The sequence below is a fragment of the Salvelinus alpinus genome, chromosome 21 (genome assembly GCF_045679555.1).
Source record: "Salvelinus alpinus chromosome 21, SLU_Salpinus.1, whole genome shotgun sequence".
NCBI classification, from domain to species: Eukaryota; Metazoa; Chordata; class Actinopteri; order Salmoniformes; family Salmonidae; genus Salvelinus; species Salvelinus alpinus.
Window position 1 is genome coordinate 25,573,380 of NC_092106.1, and position 27,803 is coordinate 25,601,182.

General features: G+C 43.8%; 1 protein-coding gene across 1 annotated transcript in view; it reads right to left on the reverse strand.

Annotated features, from left to right (window-relative positions):
• Window positions 1-1,800: 1,800 nt before the first annotated feature.
• LOC139548608 (CXADR-like membrane protein) overlaps window positions 1,801-27,803 on the reverse strand; it is a 92,991-nt gene continuing 66,988 nt past the window's right edge. Inside the window, exons 2-7 of the mRNA XM_071358398.1 lie at window positions 22,685-22,842; window positions 19,058-19,259; window positions 15,131-15,298; window positions 9,779-9,901; window positions 9,078-9,219; window positions 1,801-8,245 (exon numbers count right to left, since the gene is read on the reverse strand). Coding sequence (XP_071214499.1) covers window positions 7,897-8,245; window positions 9,078-9,219; window positions 9,779-9,901; window positions 15,131-15,298; window positions 19,058-19,259; window positions 22,685-22,842 — 1,142 coding nt within the window. The 3' untranslated portion in view covers window positions 1,801-7,896. The remainder of the gene's footprint in view (window positions 8,246-9,077; window positions 9,220-9,778; window positions 9,902-15,130; window positions 15,299-19,057; window positions 19,260-22,684; window positions 22,843-27,803) is intronic.

Here is a 27,803-nt window from a genome sequence, read left to right on the forward strand (position 1 = left end):
ATGCTCTTATCAATGCCATTCTATTATAAAATTGTACAGGCATTTCATGTTTCGATAAGCCCGGTTGTGACTTTTTTCATGTGGCAGGTAATTAATCTGCATGAAATGGTTGGATGGAAACGTGGTTGGTGATAACCATGATACCTCTGGAGGTGGCCATATTATGGACTACCAGAGGGAGCCTCAACCAAAGCTATTCATGCCTTCACTGTTTCCATCCCAATTCCCACCACCACCATACTGTAGTCTAGATAGTAATATGTGGTCACTAATCACCTTGAGGATTTGTGATAAACTGATCAAGTGGCTCATGTATTTTATTGGCTGATTTCTTGGTTTAAAATGTGCATGGCTGTTATCACATTAGGGTCCAGCAGCATCATCACAGATGGAGCCGTTTTCACTGAGATCTTCAATCAACACCAGGGGGCACAATTCTATAACTGATGAACAGAAACATATTTTCGGTGCTCCAATTATGCACTATGGCAATCTACATACATTAACTTTCAAGATTACCACAGGAATAGAAAACACAATGTTACTTTAATGGATTCTAACATAAATATGATAAATATGAGTCATTGTGTCCTTATCTCGATGACGAATATCTTAATCAGATTTTTTTGCCATGAGAAAATGTAATCAAATCTTATTCAACAGCCAAATAAGGTTTGATAACATTTTCCCATGGCAAAATCGAGATAAGGACACAAGGACTCATCTTTATCATAGTTATGTTAGAACCCATTAGAGTAACATTGTGTTTTCTATTCCCGTGGTAATCCATTACAGTACATTACAGTATCCATTACAGTACATTACAGTACAGTACGACTAGAATCGCCTTTTTCATTTTCAATTACATTTTTCTAAAATGATAGACATACATTGGCCAGTGCTTGTGTTATTGATTTTCACGCAAGATCATTTGATTTTGATGCTGAAGTGTGTATGTGTATGTATGTGTACATGTGTTTACATAATGTGTACATATGTTTTTCTGTGTCTGATGGGGTGTGTGAGTGTCATCACACACTGTTAATCCTGTGGAATCAAAGAGCACAGATGCATGGAGCAGAGTAGAGAAATGTGATGTTGGCTTGAAAATCTGAATCAATGTTGTTGGATATGCATGAGGGGCTCTGGAATTATGCTAATGTTTAAACAAATAGGATCAGCAACAAGCAGATGTCAGATAAGACAGTCTAATATGTGGTATGTAGCCAAATCAATACCCATTTTATTGCTCTCATATCTACAGTACATTCACTTTTATATCTCTTACCATTTACTTGAGGAATATATTCCATAATCACTGTTTGTCGTGATTTGTTAACAGACATATTTTTGTATGATACCTGTGTTCCTTGAAAATTATATAAAAGTCACCCTTTATCTATGGATCCGTTAGACATGTATACTTCATTTTGGCAGTTCAATAAATTGTCAACATAGGAAGACATTTTCTGAGGGAAAATGATAAATGTCAGTCAATAAAAGGCTGACAGGTCAATAGATATCTCTGATCTTCCTGCAATAGGCATAACTGTCACATCCATGGGCCTGGAGAGTAGCACTTAGGCTGAAGCCTCTGCTACTGCCGTCGATGACCATTCTGTCACTGGGAAACTGGAGATCATGAGCCCTATTAGCAACACAGAGAAAGGTGGTCCCTAGCTCTCTCACCTTGAGTCACCAGTATAATACCATTACAATGTCACACACATGAGAGGCAGCTGCTATCAAATGTCAGTTTCACTGCTAGCGTTTGCCTTGATTGAAGCAAAAAAAGCCATATAACTTGTCATTGTATATTTTATTTGCAAAGGAAATAGTAATAACTCAGAAGTCGTAAAAATATACATTTTTTACTTGTGATATTTACATGGATTGTTTTTGTCAAACAAACTGTACCGCTTTAAAAAAAAACAAAGAGAAGCGACTGTGAAGAAGATGACAGATGAGTGAAAAGTAAAGAGAGGTTTATACTTCCTTTTATCATGCCGTGCTGAGCTGTCTGTCTGACATCCAGACAAGGTCGTTACAGACAAAGCCAAACCCCCCCAACCCCCAACCCTCACCCACGATGAGCACAGCACACAAAAGTGCAAAGTACATGGATTCAGAAGAACCAAAACAGAAAACAAAATAAAGCTTCATAAAACCTTCTGTGATATATATTTACAATAACATGATTTTAGCCAAATACAGGTATACGTTTACATCAAAGCAAAGCATTCCCCTCATCTGCTCGATGGCCTTTGACATGCAGCACCCTTAGCGTTCCTCTTTTCTGAGATGGACTTCCACCCCTCCACTTTCAGAATGTCACAACGCATCATGTTCCTGTACCAGAGGCTGGCCAAACACAGTCTGAGCTTCAATCTGTCATGCTGGACTGCTTATCCCAAAAACTGCTAAAGAACACAAACATGGTGGCTACATGAGATTCATATTCATATAATATAATGCAGGATAATCAGAATCATGAATCATTTCACTTACATTTGAATGCTGATAACATTAGAGTGGTGCCACTTTAAGAACCATTTTTGAGTGTGTTGCAAATCTGGGGTGGAGAGAAAGCCTAGTTTAAATTCCCGACTGCTCAGACAAAAGCCTATCAGGATTCATTTGGAGAAGTAGGTTTGACAGTCCACAAAGCTGGCACAGATGAAGAGAAGCAACGTGAGGGCTCGTAAACTGGGGAATTTGCCACCTGAGACCTCCAGTTGCTGGAAATCAAATCAAAAAGCCGGAGGAATTTAAGACAAAGTATCCTATCCTCCACCGGGCTGCTCCTATAGGCAGTGGAGGGAATTTAAATGGAGGAGCCTAGAGCTCTGGCTCGATTTTAATCTTGTTATACGTCCCCTCCTCTCCCACTACTCTCTCAAGTTCCCTTGAAAACTGTGTTAAGAGCATCTGTTTTTGAGAATGCTAAGACACATAGCACGGTTTGTGTGTGTGTGTTTGTGTGTGTGTGTGTGTATTGTCTCCTGGGCTATGCAATAGTTATTTTTGTGCTCCCTTTGATGGGCAGGCCCATCAGTCAGTCATAATGCCCACCGACATTCCCTCCATCAAATTTATTCTAAAGGAACAGAAATAACAAGTCTGACTATTTCGGCTTTCGGTTCACTGTGTACTATGTGGTGTGTGTGTGTATGATGGGAAGCTGTCAATACATAAATAGACCAGTGCATGCCTATATTAAAAGACAGCATTGCCAGGCAGATAGCATGCGAGTGGCTTCGAGAGGACTAGATGAGTATGAATTATGGACAGGCATTGTCTCGAGACACCACTAGCACTAGCGAAAACAAGATTGCTGCCTGTGAAACTGAATTGAATTCAATAATAGGCATATACTATACTGTCACAGAAACTAAAATAAACACTGTGTCTGCACTGATGCCTTACCCATTCAGATAGGATATGCCTGGCTGGTCCCCCTATCCTTCTCCTTTGAATGAGCGGCTAACATGAGAATGTGTGGGTGTGGCCCTGAAGGCCTGTATCGAACTAAAACACTTCAGCTTCCCTGGCCCAATACAAACCATCTTGTTCTCTTTGAAAAGGCATTTCTTTCCTCATTGGACGTCTTAACACCACCAGCAACACCACCACCACCTTGTCTATTAAATTAAATGACATCATGTGCGTATATCTATCTGTATGTATAATATAAAACAACACTATGACTACATAATGTACATTACTCCATTGGCATAGATCGTTGTCTCGTTAAGGAGATGTACACTCTCTGCATTGTGATTGGGTTACATATAATCACACGTTTGGCTTACGCCCCTCTAGTTTGGCTGTAGATTCCCAAAGCTGGATCAACACAGATAACTCAAACCACTTGTGCATTCACGATAAGGACAGAGAAAGAAACCGTCAAAGGGGATAGGGATTGCAAAGGCACACTAAATTGCCTACTTGTTCTTTTTTTCTAAACTTTCATTCAAACTACACTGGGTCTGACAGCTGTACAACAAAGGGGATGGCTGATGCCAAAGCCTGGCCAACGTACTGAGCAGCCATAAACAAAATGAGACAGTAATTGAGTGCCACTCTGTTGTTGTGGATCCCAAGGAGAGTACCTACCATGGGTTGAACCATGCACACTGTACAATACAAGTCACTAAAGTCATACTCCTTCCTCCATTCCCTCATCCACAGTATTTGGGGGATTAACTTCAAGGTAATGTGTGCCTCTGTATCGATCTTTGACTTCCTTCCATTCAGTACCTTACAAAGCAAAGCAAATAATCGTAGTGACCATCTTTGTTCAACACATTCATGGCATTTTTGACAGGCTTTGGTTTCAGTAACATTGCTAAACAGTGGAGGTAAATAAAATAGAAAAAAAAAGCAACGATGACCCATCCTGGGGATTGGTGGGGGGGGGGGGGGGGGGGGTGCATCACTTGAGTGGGTTGAGTCACTAACGTGATCAAGATGGTAAGTTGGTGGTTGAAGATATCTCTCTAGTGGTGTGGGGGCTGTGCTTTGGCAAAGTGGGTGGGGTTATATCCTGCCAGTTTGGCCCTGTCCGGGGGTATCGTCGGATGGGACCACAGTGTCTCCCGACTCCTTCTGTCTCAGCCTCCAGTATTTATGCTGCAGTAGTTTATGTGTCGGGGGCTAGCTGTTATATCTGGAGTATTTCTCCTGTCTTATCCGGTGTCCTGTGTGAATTTAAGTATGCTCTCTCTAATTCTCTCTCTCTTTTTCTCTCTTTCTTTCTTTCTCTCTTTCTTTCTTTCTCTTCTCGGAGGACCTGGGCCCTAGGACCATGCCCCAGGACTACCTGGCCTGATGACTCATTGCTCCTGTCCCCAGTCCAACTGGTCGTGCTGCTGCTCCAGTTTCAACTGTTCTGCCTGTGGCTATGGAACCCTGACCTGTTCACCGGACGTGCTACCTGTCCCAGACCTGCTGTTCTCAACTCTCTAGAGACAGCAGGAGCGGTAGAGATGCTCTGAATGATCGGCTATGAAAAGCCAACTGACATTTACTCCTAAGGTGCTGACCTGTTGCACTCTCAACAACCACTGTGATTATTATTATTTGACCCTGCTGGTCATCTATGAACATTTGAACATCTTGGCCATGTTCTGTTATAATCTCCACCCGGCACAGCCAGAAGAGGACTGGCCACCCCTCATAGCCTGGTTCCTCTCTAGGTTTCTTCCTAGGTTCTGGCCTTTCTAGGGAGATTTTCCTAGCCACCGTGCTTCTACACCTGCATTGCTTGCTGTTTGGGGTTTTAGGCTGGGTTTCTGTACAACACTTTGTGACATCAGCTGATGTATGCAGGGCTTTATAAATCAATTTGATTGATTTATTTGAAACTGTGGGTCAGCCTTCACAACCTGTCCAGACATGCCCGGGTGGGGGGAGTAAAATAGAAATAGAAGAGATACTATGCCCCCCTTGTCTTAAAGTTATTCTTATCCAGTATATTCAGTCATGTATCTCTATGTACTGTACTTTAACACCTAATTTACCCATATGTTAATTTGGGGAGGAGTTTACATACTATATGGGATGATAACTCCAGTCCTCACACTTTTGCCCCAGCCCCAGCCAACACACCTGTCTCCAATAATCAACTAATCATGATCTTCAGTTTAGAACGCAATTAGTTTAATCAGCTGTGTTTGCTAGGGATGAGGGGGAAAGTGTGACACCACTACAGACTCGGGAGGCCAGAATTGCCGATCCCTGATGTAGAATGTCCACAGAGCTAAGAGAGAGGATGTGGGGAGAAAAATAAAAGTTTCAGCAGAACTCAGGCTACCATGTCAGTGATACATCCTATGAATGTGGCTAAAGTTTCTCCTGTTGAGAAAAGCAGATGAGCTGTTCTCTGAATGGGGTCAGGACCATGGAACATGGTGTGTCTTAGATGACGTCATAGATTCCGTAAAGCATCACTGAGCGTCTGCAGCACAGGAGGCTGCTGAGGGGAAGACGACTCCTAATAATGGCTGGAATGGAGTGAATTGAATAGTATCAAACACATGGAAAGCATTGGTGTTTCTCAAAATACATACTACCATGCTCCGAGCACGCAAATTGGAGAAGGGGAGGGTCAGAGTCCAAATCAAAGTATGCGAAATGGAGCACAGAGGGCACTTCTCGAATGAGTTTGTACATATTTGGAAGCATGCATCGATGCAAGCTTCAACAGAAATGATGTAAAGAAATATGACGCAACCACGTAAAAAATGACACAACATTTCTTGAAATCCATTATTTGAGCTGAATCGAGAGAAAATACACTCCGACTTCAGAATGAAATGTTGCCTATTCTCATCTCATATGTTGCATGACTACAATATTTTATTTTGGCAGGTTAATAAATACATGCTGTGTTATTTTTGGCATGTTTACCTGCCTACGTATCGTAGAATGCAAGCCCATAATAAGTCAATAGGGCAAACTGGTTAGCTACAACTGTTAGCTAGCCAGATAGCCACGAAGAATTGTTAGCTAGCGACCCACAAAGAATTGCCATCTACCTTGCATAACATTAGCTTTAGGTCATTTTTGCCTGTTAAACTATGTGGTTAGCTACATTATTACGATTCACATATAGCTAGCTGATAGTTATGAAGTAAAACGTTTGCTTTGTGTATATCTTGTTTAATCTCTATTGCCATTGTCTTGGCTGGAAGAAGGTTCAGTGAATGGGTAAATCCATTGTAATTTAATAGGGCTAGCTAGCTAGCCACGAAGAATAGGTAGCTAGCTACCCATGACAAATGAACATCTACCTTGCATAACATTAGTTTTACGTCATTTTTGCCTGTTAAACTATGTGGCTAACTAGAGTACTACGATTCACATATATCTAGTTGATAATTATTAGGTAAAACGTTTGTTTTATGTATATCTTGTTGCGTCTATTGTTGCCATTGTCCTGGCTGGAAAAGGTTCAGTGAATGGGGAGATGCAGTGTGAGGTAATACAGTAGGGGGAGTGCGAGTGCTTCTCAAATTAAATGTTTTATGAGTTCTCCACACTCTCGTCCTCACAAGAACGTACTCGAGAGAACATCACTCGGAGCATGAGAGTGTAGAGTACGGTTGTATGCATATTGAGAAATACCCCATGTGTTCGATGTGTTCGATACCATTCCATTTATTCCATTCCAGCTATTTCTATGAGCCCGTCCTCCTCAAATAAGGTGCCACCAGCCGCCTGTGGTTTGGAGGGGTGATCTAACGGTTTCTCTCCTCACAGGGAAAACAGTCTGCTATCTGTCAGAGGGCCAGGGGTGTTTTTGGGTGTGTGGTTGGTAGCGGGAAGCTCCAATGTGTCTGCCTGCTTGGATCGGTGTGGTTGGATGAGTCAGAGACACCACAAGGCCAAAATAAAGAGGCGTGTTCTTTCTCAGTATTTCATGCCCCCATCCCTCCGTCGGCACCTGGCTCTGACTTTGGATCTCTCTTTTCTCATCCCATCCCTTCTTTCTTCCTTTTTCTCTGCACTCCTCCCGTCCTTTTGATTTGATAAATAAATAAAAGCTCCACTCTGGGTTTCCTTCCACCTCACCGCACACAGCGCTGTGCCCGCTCACTGCTTTCCATGCCTTCAAAGTTGAAAGACAAGTGTAAAAATAAGTTCTTTAGCCGAGAGACATAAACAGAAATGTTCTGTCTCGGGTTTTTAGTTTAGTTTTGTTGTTTTTTATTCAGTAGGGGGCAAGCATTTCTTATTTTCCCTTTTTAATTATGCAATCATTAAAAGTTTTGGGATTACTATTATTTATTATTTTAATCGTTGTTTAACGGAAGAGTTTGTGTCTTTGAAGGGGTGGGGGGAGGGGGTGGGTCTTATACTTCAACACAGCCAGGATGGACTCTCTTCTACTTCCTACACAGTTTGAAAGGCCTTGGTCTGGGCAGGGACCATGAGAGTTGGGGGAGTGGGCCCAGAGATCTGGTTCCTGGAGTTGATGTTGTATTTGGGGGTGCCGGGGGGCTCAGGGGTCTTGTTGGGTGGTACCACCGTGGTGTAGGCTGGGGGGGACTGTGGGAAGTCAGGGGGCTGTCCGTTCTCCTTAAGGGCAGCAATGGCTGGGAGGCGAGGGCGGTGCCCGCGGGGGGCGGTGTTGTGCACCATGGACTGTGTTGAGGAGGCTCCGGAGCGGGAGCTGCCAGAGCGGGATGAGGACAGGGAGTTGGGCTTCACCAGCTTGGCCTTGGGAGCCTCTGCATCCTCCCTGTATGGAGACACACAGCAAAAACAAACAAGAGCTACTTAGATTCGGCCAGTCGTCACTTCAAGCATGCACACAAAGACAAACATAAACTTAGACAAACTCTACAGCCTTTCTGAGGAGAGCCAGTGGAGAAAACTGTCTTATACAATCAGGAAAAAGGGTTTGGTGATGCTCCACTGCACTTGCTGCATTACCATCTGGGTCTGACACAGTGTCTAAATAAATATAGTCTAATTCGTCTGGGTCTAAATCCACCACATTACATTGGCACCACCGTCACCGAACCCACTCCAGAAAACTACATCACCTAGCCTGCGAGCTCCATCCATTCCTGCCCGCTCAGTGGCTAAACATGGCATGTAAACAGGAAACACCTCCCCGTAGTCTGCATTATTTACTACACAGTCATCCCAAACCAAGCTGCATTATTCATCTGAACACCGGCAAATAAGCAGCTACACAGCCTCCAAGCTGTGACATTTGTTTTTTGCTGCTGTAACTAGCCATGCCATTAGCAGCCCGGGAGGCCCTAGTTTACTGTAGATCAACACGGCCTCAATTCACACCTAGGCCCTGCCGCCTTCTAAGGCCTGCTCTGGAAAGGAGAGAAGCTCTGGGCACAGGAGCAGAAAGGTGTGAAAAGAAGTCTCTCAGAAACCAATCAATACTACGCTTGACAATGAGGGATTTATTACAGACACACACACACGCATGTGTACATACACATGCACATAAGTGGGTGCTTTTCTTTAGTACTTTAGTTAGACAGAAAAAGAGCAAAAGAAGAACAGAAGAAGAAGAAGAGAGAGGAACAAGAAGAAAAATAAATGACCTGATCTCGTTGGGAGTCTCCTCCTCCTCATACTTCTTCTTCTCCTTCTTGCGGAAGACGAGCCAGATGATTAGGATGATGAGGAGAACACCAAAGGAGACGCCCACCACGGCACCTGCCAGCACGCCCATCCCTCGAACATCTGTGGAACATCACACATCTGTGACATCAGAAGGGCAGAGAAAAACCACCACAAATGCACCTGCACATACAGTATCCATACCGTACTGTGCACACATGCAAATATTGATGCTTTTCACACAAACAATCCCTTTGAAAATAATGGTTTAGTCCCGATAGGTAAATCCTGTAAATTTGTAGATCATAGATTTTGCTGGTGTTATGTGTATTATGTGTTCAGTCCCCTACAAAGCTATGAATCTAACAAAATGGTATCAAAACCATTTCTGTTGCTGTGTTAACTTATAAATCATGTCCCCAACAGTTTACCCTGTTGTGACCCTAAAATTCCTGTGCCTTTCTAGAAATCTATTACCGTGACATTGAAACATGGCTGTTTGGGTGAAGCTGATGACCAATGGCCAATGTTTAAACGGTACCGTCCCCAGTGTTGGTTTACTGAGGCAGAGGGGAGTGGAGGGAGGGGAAACCAATTTTCAGGTGCTGTTGGAAACTACAGTCATTCATCACCATCGTAGCACGGTGTGGTGCGGAGCCGGAGAGCAGCTTTCGCTACTCACACTGCATGGTGACCTCGATGATGCAGTTCTCCTCGCCCACGTCATTGCTGGCGGTGCACTTGTAGAAACCTGTACTGTCCTTCGTCAGGTTCCGCAGGGTGACGATCTCTGGATTCTTCAGATCTGTAGGAGAGATACAGTGGGGAGAACAAGTATTTGATACACTGCCGATTTTGCAGGTTTTCCTACTTATAAAGCATGTAGAGGTCTGTAATTTTTATCATAGGTACACTTCAACTGTGAGAGACGGAATCTAAAACAAAAATTCAGAAAATCACATTGTATGATTTTTAAGTAATTAATTTGCATTTTATTGCATGACATAAGTATTTGATCACCTACCAACCAGTAAGAATTCCGGCTCTCACAGACCTGTTCGTTTTTCTTTAAGAAGCCCTCCTGTTCTCCACTCATTACCTGTATTAACTGTACCTGTTTGAACTCGTTACCTGTATAAAAAGACACCTGTCCACACACTCAATCAAACAGACTCCAACCTCTCCACAATGGCCAAGACCAGAGAGCTGTGTAAGGACATCAGGGATAAAATTGTAGACCTGCACAAGGCTGGGATGGGCTACAGGACAATAGGCAATCAGCTTGGTGAGAAGGCAACAACTGTTGGCGCAATTATTAGAAAATGGAAGAAGTTCAAGATGACGGTCAATCACCCTCGGTCTGGGGCTCCATGCAAGATCTCACCTCGTGGGACATCAATGATCATGAGGAAGGTGAGGGATCAGCCCAGAACTACACGGCAGGACCTGGTCAATGACCTGAAGAGAGCTGGGACCACAGTCTCAAAGAAAACCATTAGTAACACACTACGCCGTCATGGATTAAAATCCTGCAGCGCACGCAATGTCCCCCTGATCAAGCCAGCGCATGTCCAGGCCCGTCTGAAGTTTGCCAATGACCATCTGGATGATCCAGAGGAGGAATGGGAGAAGGTCACGTGGTCTGATGAGACAAAAATAGAGCTTTTTGGTCTAAACTCCACTCGCCGTGTTTGGAGGAAGAAGAAGGATGAGTACAACCCCAAGAACACCATCCCAACCGTGAAGCATGGCGGTGGAAACATCATTCTTTGGGGATGCTTTTCTGCAAAGGGGACAGGACGACTGCACCGTATTGAGGGGAGGATGGATGGGGCCATGTATCGCGAGATCTTGGCCAACAACCTCCTTCCCTCAGTAAGAGCATTGAAGATGGGTCGTGGCTGGGTCTTCCAGCATGACAACGACCCGAAACACACAGCCAGGGCAACTAAGGAGTGGCTCCGTAAGAAGCATCTCAAGGTCCTGGAGTGGCCTAGCCAGTCTCCAGACCTGAACCCAATAGAAAATCTTTGGAGGGAGCTGAAAGTCCGTATTGCCCAGCGACAGCCCCGAAACCTGAAGGACCTGGAGAAAGTCTGTATGGAGGAGTGGGCTAAAATCCCTGCTGCAGTGTGTGCAAACCTGGTCAAGAACTACAGGAAACGTATGATCTCTGTAATTGCAAACAAAGGTTTCTGTACCAAATATTAAGTTCTGCTTTTCTGATGTATCAAATACTTATGTCATGCAATAAAATGCAAATTAATTACTTAAAAATCATACAATGTGATTTTCTGGATTTTTGTTTTAGATTCCGTCTCTCACAGTTGAAGTGTACCTATGGTAAAAATTACAGACCTCGACATGCTTTGTAAGTAGGAAAACCTGCAAAATCGGCAGTGTATCAAATACTTGTTCTCCCCACTGTAGATAGACTGTGATTTAACAACCTGCTCAACCAGGGAAATCTGAGAGGACCGGATAGCCTCAGACAACAACATTGATGTATATGCTGATTCAGTGAGCGAGTTTATTAGCAAGTGCATCGGTGATGTTGTACCCACGGTGACAATTAAAACCTTCCCCAATCAGAAACCGTGGATTGATGGCAGCATTCGCGCAAAACTGAAAGCGTGGACCACTGCTTTCAATCATGGCAAGGCGACCGGAAACATGACCAAATACAAACAGTGTAGCTATTCCCTCCACAAGGCAATCAAACAAGCTAAGCGTCAGTATAGAGACAAAGTAGAGTCACAATTCAACAGTTCAGACATGAGACGTATGTGGCAGGGTCTACAGTCAATCACGGATTACAAAAAGAAAACCAGCCCCGTTGCGGACACCGACGACTTTCTCCCAGACAAATTAAACAACTTCTTTGCTCGCTTTGGGGACAATACAGTGCCACTTCCACGGCCCGCTACCAAAACCTGCAGGCTCTCCTTCAACGCGGCCAACGTGAGTAAAACATTTAAACGTGTTAACCCTCGCAAGGCTGCCGGCCCAGACGGCAACCCTAGCCGCGTCCTCAGAGCATGCGCAGACCAGCTGGCTGGTGTGTTTACTGACATATTCAATCAATCCCTATCCCAGTCTGCTGTCCCCACATGCTTCAAGAGGGCCACCATTGTTCCAGTTCCCAAGAAAGCTAAGGTAACTAACCTAAACGACTATCGCCCCGTAGCACTCACTTCCGTCATCATGAAGTGCTTTGAGAGACTAGTCAAGGATCATATCACCTCCACCCTACTTGACACCCTAGACCCACTCCAATTTGCTTACCGCCCCAATAGGTCCACAGACGACGCAATCGCAATCACACTGCACACTGCCCTAACACATATGGACAAGAGGAATACCTATGTAAGAATGCTGTTCATCGATGACAGCTCAGCATTTAACACCATAGTACCTCCAAACTCGTCATTAAGCTCGAGACCCTGGGTCTTGACCCCGCCCTGTGCAACTGGGTCCTGGACTTTCTGACGGGCCACCCCCAGGTGGTGAGGGCAGGAAACAACATTTCCACCCCGCTGATCCTCAACACTGGGGCCCCACAAGGGTGCGTTCTCAGCCCTCTCCTATACACCCTGTTCACCCATGACTGCGTGGCCATGCACGCCTCCAACTCAATCATCAAGTTTGGTAGGCTTGATTACCAACAACGACGAGATAGTCTACAGGGAGGAGGTGATGGCCCTTGGAGTGTGGTGTCAGGAAAATAACCTTACACTCAACGTCAACAAAACAAAGGAGATGATCGTGGACTTCAGGAAACAGCAGAGGGAGCACCCCCCTATCCACATCGACGGGACAGTAGTGGCGTACACATCACGGACAAACTGAAATGGTCCACCCACACAGACAGCGTGGTGAAGAAGGCGCAACAGCGCCTCTTCAACCTCAGGAGGCTGAAGAAATTTGGCTTGTCACCAAAAACACTCTCAAACTTTTACAGATGCACAATCGAGAGCATCCTGTCAGGCTATATCACGCCTGGTACGGCAACTGCTCCGCCCACAACCGTAAGGCTCTCCAGAGGGTAGTGAGGTCTGCACAACGCATCACCGGAGGCAAACTACCTGCCCTCCAGAACACCTACACCATCCGGTGTCACAGGATGGCCAAAAAGATCATCAAGGACAACAACCACCCGAGCCACTGCCTGTTCACCCCGCTATCACCCAGAAGGTGAGGTCAGTACAGGTGCATCAAAGCTGGGACCGAGAGACTGAAAAACTGTTTCTATCTCAAGGCCATCAGACTGTTAAACAGCCATCTCTAACATTGAGTGGCTGCTGCCAACATACTGACTCAATCTCTAGCCACTTTAATAATAAAAAATTGGATGTAATAAATGTATTAGTCACTTTAAACAATGCAATTTTATATAATGTTTACATACCCTACATTACTCATCTCATATGTATATACTGTACTCTATACCATCTACTGTATCTTGCCTATGCCGCACGGCCATCACTCATCCATATAATTTATATGTACATATTCTTATTCATTCCTTTACACTTGTGTATATAAGGTAGTTGTTGTGAAATTGTTAGATTACTTGTTAGATATTACTGCACGGTCGGAACTGAAGTACAAGCATTTCGCTACACTCACATTAACATCTGCTAACCATGTGTATGTGACCAATACAATTTGATTTGATTTGTCTGTGGTGCAGGTGGTACATGTATTTACATTACAATGGTTTCATGCACTTCTACAGTTAGCATGACCTTGAAGAGTAATTTGATTAACAGCATGTAGTAAATCCTTGCAGTGATGTAGTAAATCCTTGCAGTGATGTACTGCACTTCATGTCAAAGTCTACTTAGCTCTGATCCACTCCATTCTATGATAATCTAGTACAGACCAGCATCAAGAAAAATGATTGTGAGGCTGTATTGAGGTGAAATTGTATTGATGAGTGTTGAGCCTAGTTAGATCTGACCCAGGTCTGTTTTGGGCTAACCATTCCTGTCTGTAATAGTGTGTCAGCTCTGATGTATCACACTTTGTGGGACAGAGCAGGAGATGAACTCGCAAATGTTGATCTTGGCCTCTGAGAGACTGAGTAAACTCAGACTCAGAGTGGCTCTGGTGATTGAAGAGCGGGCCTGTAGACACTGAGGGAATTTAGGGGGAGTTTAAATAGTTTGTCTGAGAGAACGAATGAGCTTTACTGGGTTAAGAGTCGTTTAGTCATCCCCCTCACAACAGCCACGTAATATTACCGTTCACCACTACCAATACAAAATGGCCCATGCCGATTTGTTTTATTGCCCACTGAAAACTAATTAGACTGTACAGGTGTTCTTTCATGGAGATCATTAACTTCTAGGCTTTTGGCATTGGCACATGCCATGGCTAATGCGAGTTGAGTGGGGAAAATAGGTGGGAAAAATGAAATGTAATGAAGGCGTGTTGTTGTGTGCCTTGGGGATAGATGCATCTAGTATAGGGATCATCAACTAGATTCAGCCGCTGGACAATTTTTGTTGTTGAGCAAATGGTCACGGGTTTGGAACATAATTACTAATCATTTTTAGAATGCAAATTGACCGCAAGAAGCCCAAACAGATATAAAACCTTGCTTACATTTGTATACGATCACATATATCCCTCTATTATGTGTGGGAATACTTTTGGACAAATGTTCTAAATAAATATCACTTGGAGCTGATTTGCTGGTGTTTTTACAGTCTTTTATGTCCCTATTTTTGTATATATGTTTATTTAAAAAAAATTAACTTGGGGGGCCAAATAAAATCGCCTGCTGGCCAAATTCGGCCACCAGTTGCGGAACCCTGGTCTGGATGTGGATGAAGAATGGAGAAAGTTTTCGTGCTGTATTGAATCTCCATTACATTTTGGTGTTTCGGAGGCAGACTGGAATTTAGGTGTTTGGGGATCAAATTTCTTCTGGGAAATACTAGCATCAAAATAACATATACTATGTAATATCCTCTTTAGGGGACCCGTGTTACACATACACATGTGTACTTGTGGACAATCTACTTACCTCTCAGTGCCAGTAGGGGGAGTTTCCCAACACTCTTTCCCTTATCCAGCACTCTCCCCCAATTGTATTTGATAGGATCTGAGCCGTCACTGGATTTGCAGCTCAGTTTAACGTCACTGCCCTCTAACAGCCTGCCGTCCATCCAGCATCGTGGCTTAGAGGGCTTCACTGTAGAAACAACAGAACAGTAGTTACATAACACTACAAATAATACTATTATACAAAAAAGAACACAGGATGGTACCTAATACGGATAATGATTCATTCATATAATATGCTGTTTAGCCCAGAGTATGACATACTGTAGCAGTATGTGTAAATGTGAATTAATACTAAAAGATTCTTGAGTGTAACAATAGCTTGTTCATTTCTCATGGAAGTCAATGCTGGGATTAAGAGTAGTATTAAAGGCCCAGGCCAAGATCAATAAGTGACTGTGAGTTGGTTTTGAAAGCCTGCAAACAGAGACAGGTCAGGAGAGAGTGCTGTGCTCCTGAGTTCCTGTGGCCTGGAGGTCACTAGATGGCCAGCCCTGCTCTAAGCTCTATGGCTGCTTCACAGCAGCTGCTCCAGTCCTCCCTATATCTTTCCCTCCATCCCTCAACCCATCCCTCTATCCCTCAACCCATTCCTCAATCTCTTCCTCCTTCCATCCATCCATCCTTTCCCTCCATCCCTTCCCTTCTAGTCTAACCGGCCTGGTGAACATGCTGCTCACACACTCAGTAAGGGATATAATAAGGGGGCTGAGGAGAGTGCCGGGGATTCTGCAGTTCATCTCACAGCTCTGTCAGGGCCAGTTAGGCCGCTCTCTCTGCAACAGGAGCAGCCAGAGCGAGGACACACACTGACACAGAGGCCCAGGCCCAGACCCAGCCAGCAGCCAGCTCCTCTGCCAACCCATTATCTTAACATCGGGACTGCGAAAGAAAAATGCAAATGTTCGTCTCTCAAAATCGAAAGTGTCACTGCAAAGCTGATGGCAATTTGTAAAAATCTAAGCGTTAACTCAATGAAATGTCTTTATGGAGGAGAGAGAAAAGAGAGAAAGGATTAAGAGACTGTTCCATTAATAAAGAACCAATAACCGCCGGTTGAACTAATCTCCCATGATGTTTTAATAAATTACATCGTTTCTGACATTGAGAATGATCTCACTTCTCCCATTGGACTACTAGACGGCTTTGTGGTATTGCTGCTCTCCATTTGCCTGTCTGTCCTTCAAAGCTGTTTGTCTATTCAATGATATGCAGAGACACATTTACCACAGAGACAGTTAAAACTAAACCATTTAAAACAGATCCGCCAAGCCTCTGTGTATTGGGGCAAAGAAGAAACTAAACCGAACAGAGAATAAAACAACAATGGCGTCTTTGCCTCTGCTAAAGCAGCCCAACTGGCTTTGCCATCATACCTATGAGAGCTGAATTTAGGCTCAGAACTCTGTCTGGTGTTTAATAATTAAAAACAGATATAACACATATTAAATCATCTTAAAGAGCTTGTCTGCCGTATAATGACAGAAAACGTATTTTCTTATCATGGTAGCAACATTTTCTCCTAATGTTTAAAGGGGAAGTTCACACATTTTCACTCTTTCTGTGCTTGTAGCTGACCCCCCCCAAACAGTTTTTTAAAATGTGTGTTTTGTTACAGAGAAAATTGTTTGTCACAGTCATCACTTGCCATAGACTAGAATGCATTATGAAAATGTGTTTAAAACATGTTATAAAATGCTCGAAAACACTCCAAACCACCTCATATTACATCAGAATCTCATTCTGGATAATGTCTCTGCACTCAATATGGGATTGTCTTTCCACCATACAATAAATCCATGTTTGAATGATGCTGTTTACAACAACAAAAATATGCAAATATGGATTTATGGGACAGTGCAAAACATTTTCTAAAATTGAGTACAGAGGTGTTATCCAGAATGAGATTCTGATGTAATATAAGGGGGTTTGGAGCATTTTATAACATGCTCAAACACATTTTCATAATGCATTGTAGTCTAAAGCAAGTAATGACTCAGCAAAATGTGACAATCAATGTTTTCTGTAACGAAACAAAATATGAAAAATGGTTTGGGGTATCAACTACAAGCACAGAAAAAGTGAAAATAAGGCCACCTGTAAAAATGGGTGAACTTCCGCTTTAACATCTAAATTCTGCATCATCTGTTTCAAGCTGACCAGGTCAATCCCCAATGTCAGCCATTTCTAGACATAAACTCAGCAAAAAAAGAAACGGCCTCTCACTGTCAACTGCGTTTATTTTCAGCAAACTTAACATGTGTAAATATTTGTATGAACATAACAAGATTCAACAACATATATAAACTGAACAAGTTCCATGTCACCAACAGAAATGTAATAATGTGTCCCTGAACAAAGGGGGGGGGTCAAAAGTAACAGTCAGTATCTGGTGTGGCCACCAGCTGAATGAAGTACTGCAGTGCATCTCCTCCTCATGGACTGCACCAGATTTGCCAGTTCTTGCTGTGAGATGTTACCCCACTCTTCCACCAAGGCACCTGCAAGTTCCCAGACATTTCTGAGGGAATGGCCCTAGCCCTCACCCTCCGATCCAACAGGTCCCAGACGTGCTCAATGGGATTGAGATCCGGGCTCTTCGCTGGCCATGGCAGAACACTGACATTCCTGTCTTGCAGGAAATCACGCACAGAACGAGCAGTATGGCTGGTGGCATTGTCATGCTGGAGAGTCATGTCAGGATGAGCCTGCATGAAGGGTACCACATGAGGGAGGAGGATGTCTTCCCTGTAACGCACAGCGTTGAGATTGCCTGCAATGACAACAAGCTCAGTCCGATGATGCTGTGACACACCGCCCCAGAACATGACGGACCCTCCACCTCCAAATCGATCCTGCTCCAGAGTACAGGCTTCGGTGTAACGCTCATTCCTTCGACGATAAACGCGAACCATCGCCCCTGGTGAGACAAAACCGCAACTCGTCTGTGAAGAGCACTTTTTACCAGTCCTGTCTGGTCCAGCGACGGTGGGTTTGTGCCCATAGGCGACGTAGTTGTCTGGTGGGGACCTGCCTTACAACAGGCCTACAAGCCCTCAGTCCAGCCTCTCTCAGCCTATTGCGGACAGCCTGAGCACTGATGGAGGGATGGTGCATTCCTTGTGTAACTCGGGCAGTTGTTGTTGCCATCCTGTACCTGTCCCGCAGGTATGATGTTCGAATGTACCGATCCTGTGCAGGTGTTGTTATACATCGTCTGCCGCTGCGAGGAAGATCAGCTGTCCGCCCTGTCTACCTGTAGCGCTGTCTTAGGCATCTCACAGTACGGACATTGCAATTTATTGCCCTGGCCACATCTGCAGTCCTCATGCCTCCTTACAGCATGCCTAAGGCACGTTCATGCAGATGAGCAGGGACCCTGGGCATCTTTCTTTTGGTGTGTTTCAGAGTCAGTAGAAAGGCCTCTTTAGTGTTCTAAGTTTTCATAACTGTGACCTTAATTGCCTACTGTCTGTAAGCTATTAGTGTCTTAAAGACCGTTCCGCAGGTGCATGTTCATTAATTATTTATGGTTCATTGCACAAGCATGGGAAACAGTGTTTAAATCCTTTACAATGAAGATCTGTGAAGTTATTTGGATTTTTATGAATTATCTTTGAAAGACAAGGTCCTGAAAAAGGGACATTTCTTTTTTTTCTGAGTTTAGTATATTATATATGATATGTTACTTCTACTGTATATGCCTTAACAACCACACATCTCAGAGACCCTCGCAACAGAGAAACAAGGCCAAACAAAAAATCTAAATCGAATCACTCCGTCTAAATCAAATTGAATCATTAGATCAGTTAGCATGAGAGAGGAAATGTGCCTGCTAATTCCCTATTGATTAGTGTGTGTGAGAGACAGAGCTGGAGAGCAGACTCACCCAGCACTATGAGGTTAACCTGGCTCCAGTGGTACTTTCCCCCCGTCTTGACCTTGCAGTAGTACTCTCCAGAGTCCGTCAGCTGTAGGTCACTGAGGAGCAGGGAGGCGTCTCCCTTTAGGTAGTCGCCTGCGAAAGACAGACGACTGGCCTCGCTGGTCACCTCATTGGTGTACACCTGGCCCCCGAAAAACGTGATGATCTGGGTTGGGGAGAGAGACAATGAGACACACTGAGAGAGCTGTATGCAGAGACATATGTAAAGACATCAGATCTGTATCTGGATTTACACATGCATTGGACACTGCTTGCTCATAAAGACACATACACATACAGTACAGACATGTACCCTCTCTTTGTCTTTTTTTCTCTCTCCCTTGTAAACACACACACACTACAACAACACCATCAAACACAGCTGTCACAGCAGCCTATTACTCAGGGCAACTGAGAGCCTGCAGATGGTGACTGCTAAATGCTGGTGCCACAGCACATCAGTGCCACAGGAGCTGGGTTTACCTGCTGTGTTTGCAGGTGACAACTGGCCATTTACAGTACACAAACACACACACACACACACACAGTCTTGTACAAGTAAACTTGTGGGGACACAAAATTCTGTCCTATTCAAAATGATTTCCCCTAACCCTAACTCTAACCCTTACCCTAACCCTAACCCCAAAACCTAACCTTAACCCTAACCCTAAATCTAACCCTGAATCTAAACCTAATTCTAACTCTAACCTTAACCCTAATCCCCCTAGAAATAGCATTTGACCTTTTGGGGATCAAGGTTGGGTAGGTTACTTTCTAAATATAATTCGCTACAGTTACTAGATACCTGTCCAAAATTGTAATCAGTAATGTAACTTTTTGATTACCCAAACTCAGTAACATTATCTGATTACATTCTGTTACTTTTAGATTACTTTCCCTTTAAGAGGCATTAGAAAAAGACAAAAATATATGTTTCCAATTGAACGACATCTATTGCAGGATAAATCAATGTTAAAGTTTACATAGCTGCCCCTATAAGATGTTACATTTTACTTTATGGGTTGGTTATGTTGGTTTCTTCTAACCCATCCCTTTCCACTACATGAAATTATATCTTTACATTAATAGACAGTACCAGTCAAAAGTTTGGACACACCTACTCATTCAAGGGTTTTTCCTTATTTTTACTATTTTCTACACTGTAGAATAATAGTGAAGACATCAAAACTATGACATAACACATATGGAATCATGTGGTAACCAAAAAAGTGTGAAACAAATCAAAATATATTTTAGATTTGAGATTCTTCAACGTAGCCACCGTTTGCCTTGACGACAGCTTTGCACACTCTTGGCATTCCTTCAACGAGCTTCACCTGAAATGATTTTGCAAGGAGTTCCTACATATGCTGTGCACCCGTTGGCTGCTTTTCTTTCACTCTGAACTGTGAACAGCCATCCATAACAACCACAATCTGTAAAGCTCAAATAGCTAAATCAGAGAGTAGCAGTGTGATTTACATCAATGCGCTATGTAGATATCAATAATAAGTGATAGCCGTATCGCCGTAGAGTATACCACTGCTGTCATCCTTATCTCCATGTGTTTATTCAAGTTGGATAATCTTTGGATGCCGACAGCAGTTGCACCATTGGAAGACATAGCTTGGCTGTAGCCTACAAAAGCCTATCCCTGCTCTTTTCCCACAATCCATCAAACACATTTGGTGTGTCATCAGACTCGCTCAGGTGAACAAACTTAAACTTGCGCCTTTTTTCAATGCTGATTTGAATGTCATTGAGAAAACAGAATAGTGTCAAATATTTTCTTCGCAAATTTCTGAATTTAAAACTAATCCTCGAAGTAATCATCTAGTTTTTCAAAAGTATCTGTAATCCGATTACTATATTATTGCTGGTATTTTTGCTGGTATTTTTGCGATATTTTTGTAATCCGTTACTCCCCAACCCTGGTGGGGACTAACAAAATGTCCCCAGTTGGTCAAATTTTTGTTTGTTTCCGTGTCTGTGGAAGGCCTCAGTATATGGGCCTATGGGTGGTTACCACCATTATCATTAGCATACGCATCCCCAGGTTAGCACAAGTGAACTCTGCCCTTGCTCAGGCTTTCTCTCCCCTCTGTGCTCCTGACACATTTAGGCTGTACGCTCGGCAACAGAGGATAAATGTTGACAAGTTGCTCTTTTCCATTTCAACACGGCCTTTCAGCGGAAATAAAATAATTAGTTATTCATTCCGCCACTGGCACAGTCTCATTCCTAATCAAATTATCAGACATTTGATTTTAATTAATGGTGCCTTCAATGTTATCTCCCCGTTAAATAGTCCCTCCTCCCTTCTCTCTCTCCTCCCTTCTCTCCCTCCTCCCTTCTCTCCCTGCTCCTCCCTTCTCTCCCTCCTCCCTTCTCTCCTCCCTTCTCCCTTCTCTCTCTCCTCCCTTCTCTCCCTCCTCCCTTCTCTCCCTCCTCCCCTTCTCTCCCTCCCCCTTCTTCCCTTCTCTCCCTCCTCCCTTCTCTCCCTTCTCTCCCTCCCCCTTCTTCCCTTCTCTCCCTTCTCCCTTCTCTCCCACCTCCCTTCTCTCCTTACTCCCTTCTTCCCTTCTCTCCCTCCTCCCTTCTCTCCATACTCCCTTCTTCCCTTCTCTCCCTCCTCCCTTCTCTCCCTTCTCTCCCTCCCCCTTCTTCCCTTCTCTCCCTTCTCCCTTCTCTCCCACCTCCCTTCTCTCACTCCTCCCTTCTCTCTCTCTCTCCTCCCTTCTCTCTTGCCTCCCTTCTCTCTTGCCTCCCTTCTCTCTTGCCTCCCTTCTCTCCCTCCTCCCTTCTCTCCCTCCTGTCTCCATTTTCTTGTGGAACCAAATCTCTCACTTCTAATCAACAGATCAGTGTGTTAACGAATGACTTCCAAAGAGAGAAGAAATCTCTTTGTTCTGATGAGGCCTGTTGAGATTCCATGGTCTTACTGTTATCAGATACTGCATCCCATTAAAAAAAACAGGAACAAATCAAAACAGAAACTGATATTCTAACATCTTCTGAGAGCTACAACACAAGTAATTAGATTAGGGCTGTTTTTAGACTCGGGTAAATGATTCAAGGTAGGTGATAGGATGGATCCATTTTTATCCTATTAAGAGCTGGCAGTATTGATGTGGTCTAATTCAATTGTCAGGGACTGGAAGGTCTAGGTATTCTATTTTCACAGCTGGTAGGATGTATAGGCTTTATTTATTAACTGTGTCTCTGGTAGACTTTCAGCCACAGTAATTTGTTTACTATTGTATCTCTGTCGATATTGTAACACTTCAGGGAATCTGAAAAAGCCTATGAACAATACCCTGAGCATATTAAATAAATAGAGGAATGAGGAATTGGGAGAGAGTAAGAGTAAACTGTAGGAAGTAGAAAAGGGTTGAGATGGGAAGGAAACAAATTGGAGGAACATTGTGTTGTGTAAGTGTGCCTTTGAAAAAGCTATTCAAATTATATCATATTGGCTGCAACAAAGAGATTGGGGGTATAGAGAAAAGGAGAGAGAAGAAAGAGAGAAAGAAGGAAAGAGAGACAATGACAAAGAGAGAGAGAGAGAGAGAGAGAGAGAGGCTTCCTCACCACTCTCTGCTTGGAGTTGGGCTTCTGCAGTAGCCACTCGATGTCGAGCAACTGCGCGTTGGACTGCCAGAACTGATGGTGGCACGGCAGGGTGGCGTTGTCTCCGACAACTCTCTTCATTTCTGTCTGGGCGCCAGCCATCAGCAGGCTCAGCAGCACTGGAGAGAGAGAGAACAGAGGAACTGTCAGACAACTAGAACCAGATACACCACCAGACAGCAGCCACAGGCAGAATATAGCTGGAGTAAAAATCTAGTGAGATAGGAAACAGAATCAGAATTACTAGGACATAATACGTAAAAGAAACAGAATCAAACAATAAAAACCATCCAAGCCACAATGAGACAAAGACTATAACTAGTCAATATCTCCCAAGCCGACCTAGCTGTCAGGTTCTTTGCTGTAGGACAGGGTATGGGTTACACTAGGCTCAGTCAGTAGCATACATGGAGCTTGTGACTCTGCCCCTGGCCAGAAGCCAGACTGTTAGGGCCTATTACGCAGAGGGGGCCGCTGGGCTAATTTATTGGAGGATGCTGGACAGCCCCACTGGCTGGAGGGGAATTAGGGAGAGGCGTCGGGGGGATTTGCAGAGGGATGAAGCTTAGGGGGGCCGTAGGGGGGCGAAGGGGACATACGACTCCCTCCACCTGGTAGACCCGGCACAGGGAAAACAATGCACAGGCTCCACATCCCCCCTGGGCTTTCTCGCTCAAATGCGAGAGATATTTTTGGTGCCTCTGCATTAACCTAACTAGCACATTTAATTTAGTCACTGCAGAGAGCGGGCTAAGAGCCTGGCTTCAAAGAGCTTTAAATAAAGTTATCCAAACGCTTTTTCAGATGCATTATGTCCTGGTCATGTAAATATTATATTATCTCCTTTTCATTACTCAGTGGTATGTTGCTGATTAGGTGCTGAGTGTTTCAATAAATCACTAAATATACAGTGTGGTATACATACAGTACTTACACAAACACTGTATGGCCTGTTGCCTAGCCCCGAGTGTGTTATGTCTGGGCTTGAATGATTCAACAGACAGCGACTCATTGAAAGAATGCTTTAGTGCCCTATCACCCTCGATGACGTTGTCAATGTTCCATGGATCACCTAATGTGGTCAATGCATCAGTCATAGGCACTTTTCTTCTTATTTTGTGGCCACCCTCTCAGGAACAGCACGTAAGAGCTGTCAGAGCCAATGAGAATGGTCGCTGGTCTGCCCTATAAAACATGTGACTTGGTGTAAGTTTGTGTTAAAGATGGTGATGGTTGGAGATGGGTGACATCTTACGAGTCTTAAGCTAGCATTTCATGGTAAAGTCTACACTAGTTGTATTCGGCACATGTGACAAATCAAATTTGATTTGATTTGGTACGGGGAGGAAGGTATCATAACTGTAAACCGCTTATTCAGAATTGGTTGACTGACTCACAGTGATGACATCATTACTCTGTGAACTTTGTGTGCAGCTCTTTAAGTTTCCTTCACTTCACATTTCCCTGCTGCAATAACCCTGGGCTCCACGCCAATCACTCACATCCATCTGAGTCACCACTTAGACACAACCCCAGTTGCGCTCACTGACTGGCACCCAGCAACACAGGAGAGGAAGCCATATTACAGTACAGCAGGGCCCTCAGTCCGCTCAATACAGCCCTGGTGACAGGACACATTACTGTCCTCCTACTGCTCTTGCGCTCCCCTGCTCTGCTCAAATCACTACTCAGCAGAAAAAAGGGCCACCTCTTCCCAGCCAAGGAGCTTCCAGCACCCCTGAAGGTGTCCCCGTTCATTACTTTTTAATGCAGCATTTGCAGAGCCATTCATCTCGTGGGCTCCCCGCAGATATTACTTTGGATGGAAGTCATGGAGGGAAGCCTAGGAGAGAAGGATCCAGATCCAGCCAGCACAGAGGACACTGGGTATCCTCTCAGCATAGCTCCTAATCACTTTAAGGAGGAGGAGGAAGGAGGAGGTTGGCTGGAGTGTGTGTGTGCGAGAGAGTGTGAGTGTTGGGGCCCGGTGATGGTCCGTTGGGAGCCCAGTGCCCGCTGCTAGACAAGGCCTGTTTAAGCCGTGCTGTCTAATCAGTGCCCCCACACTCGTCACCCCAGGGCTGAACTCCCTGCTCTGTGTGCTGGGCCTGATAACAGCTAGTAGGCTCACCTCTCCACCGCCAGCCCCCCCACTTCATCACCTGTCAATAGATTTACCACATATGAAATTATCTAACTTTCAGTCAACAACATGACAAACATTTCAATGTCTTTATAGTGACATAACAGTCAGCTTTTACATCCACAGTTTATGGTCTTGGAGAGGGGATTTTGTGCTGTGGAATGGATAACATAGTGGTCCAAAATAAGCCTGCCTTGAAATCTATTTGCACTCAAATTTGGATTGGCCTCATTCACAGTGTGCACAGCTGTGGCAGTTTGGACCGATGGGAACCAGCATTTGTGAGATGCCCAGTATGCGGCATACCGGGGTGTCACAGCAGACTATGGTGACTCTGTATAGGAACATCAGGTAGTCTGTAGTTTTATGACATTGGCTTTCAATGGTTTTAATATAGTGGGATATTTCAGCATACTTTAATTTAGTTAATTATTCAACCATTTAAAAAAACAAGCACACATAAAACTTGAAGTCATACATGCACATCAGTAAAATCATCGAGGATAACACACAATAAAGGAAGGAACTTATTTCCACTGTGGTCCTCTTGAGACAAGAGAGAGTATGGCAGCGAGATAATAAAGCATAAAAACAAAGAAGAACAACATCTATCTCATCATTGCAGTTACATCGTAGGGTACATTCATATGGGCACAGAAGACATCAAACTGTTTTTTACTTTATTTTTAAGGCATTCCACCCTGAGGCTCCAGTATACAAGACAGTACCTTTCCCAGCATTACTCCTGAACTTGTATAAGCACAAATTAGCAACACCTGATCTGGTGCTGTGGTTTTGTACATCCCTAACGTGGGGAAAGTAATCAGTCAGATATCTGGGTGCAGAACCATAAATATACCTGGAAACCATACTCAGTCTAATCTGGGACACCCTAGCATCAATAGGCAGCCAGTTGAGTTCCTGAAAGCAGCTCCTGCCTATGTGAGTACGTGGACTCACCTTCAATACTACCCTGATCAGCTCATTCTGGGGAATCTGGAGCTTCCCCTTCAGAAGATTAGACAAGACCCCAAACCAGGAAGTATTTGCGTAGTCAAAATGGAATTGAATTAGGTCCGTGGCTAGCACTCTCATGGAGTCCTTATCAAGCTGCTTGGACTTTCTAGGCAAAAACTTGGTCCCGGAATTAACCTTCCCTAGCACTTTATTGGCCATGCTCCCCCCCAGGAGGAAGGAGTACCATTCCACAAAGATTTCTCTCATCAATCTCTTTCCTGATGAAGTCAGTCAAGTAAAGTGTCAGTGGAGTATGTTTTTCTAAATCCCGACTGAAAATCATACATTAGACTTAGTTTGACATGTTCATACATTTGTTCGTGTACAACTCTCTCCGGGATCTTTGATGTAATAATGAGGATAGATACAGGCCTACAATTCCCAGGGTCAGACTTTATCCCCTTCTTATACAGAGGTATAACTTTAGCTTTTTTCATGTCCTTGGTAAAGATGCCTTGTTGAAGAGAGAGATTAACGATATGCGTGTTGCAAGGGGCAATTTGCTCAGCAGAATCTCTAAGAAACCTTGCTGGAATATTATCCCTGCCTGTGGCTTTGGCGCATTTAAGCTCTGCTAGCATAATTGCTACTTTGGCAGTTGCTACCTTTGCATAATACTGTTTGACTTGATCGTTTCCATACAAACTAGAACTGGTGGGCAGCTTGCTAACCAGCTTTCTGGCAACAGAAGCAAAGAAATTGTTGAATTACTATGCATACTTGTGACATAGTAAATAGTCTAAGACATTACCTACAGTCAGGCATGACAAAACTCGAAACATGTTCCATCACGAGCAGACCTTGGTTCAAATACTATTTCAAATATCTCAAATACTTTCACATACATTCAAAGTAAGTATTCAAATATATTTAAAAAGACAAGTCACACTGGGCACACACTGGTTGAATCAACGTTATTTCCACATATTCACAATGAAATTACGTTGAACCAATGTGGAATAGATGTTGAATTGATGTCTTTGCCCAGTGGGGTGATTGAATATTTTAATGTATTTGAAAATCCACTTGGAAAGTATGTTACAGTATTTTCAAATGCTTATTTCAAATACTATTTTCAAATTCCTGGGTTAATTGCATGGGAGTATATTTGAGTCAATGTATTTGAAATACAATACTATTTGTTTTTTACAAATAACCATTCAAGTACTCAAATACAAGTACTTGTTTTGGGCTGTGTATTTGAAAATAGTAAAATACACAAAAAAGTATTTTAAATACCAGATACTCTAATACACATGTACTTGAACCCATGTCAGATCACGAGGCCTCTATTCATTCACGTCTTCTTGACATTCCATAGGGCCCTGGGAAATGCCATGTTAAGGAGGCCATCTAAACTGAGAGCTGTAAGTCAAAGGGGTATTTCGCGATAAGGTAACTATGTTAATAACTTCTGGCTCCGACTAGACACCCCCCCTCATTTCCTCTACTCTCTGGGCTGTGATCAACGCGGCTGCACATTGTCATTTTTGATGGAGCTCGGTTTTAACCGAAGCAAAGAAAAGAGCTAAAGAAAGACAGAGAGAGAGACAGAGAGACAAAGAGACAGAAACAGAGAGCGACAGAGAGAGACAGAGAAACAGAGAGACAGAGAGAGACAGGGAGACAGAGAGAGTGAGAGACAGAGAGAGAAACAGTGAGACACAGAGATAGAGAAACAGAGAGAGACAGAGAGAGTGAGAGACAGAGCGAATGAGGGAGAGCTGGGGCGACTGTAGTGGAGGATCCAATTTCTATAAAAATGCCCTAGGGGGAGTTGTGCTCCAGTAAATCCACCTCCCCACAGAACGGTACAATCTTATTATAGAGCAGCCAGTGGGATGCAGGCAGGCAGCGGCCCCAGATCTTTCACATTTACCAAAGTCAAGCTCCACATCCCATCAGCACATTGGCTTGGTT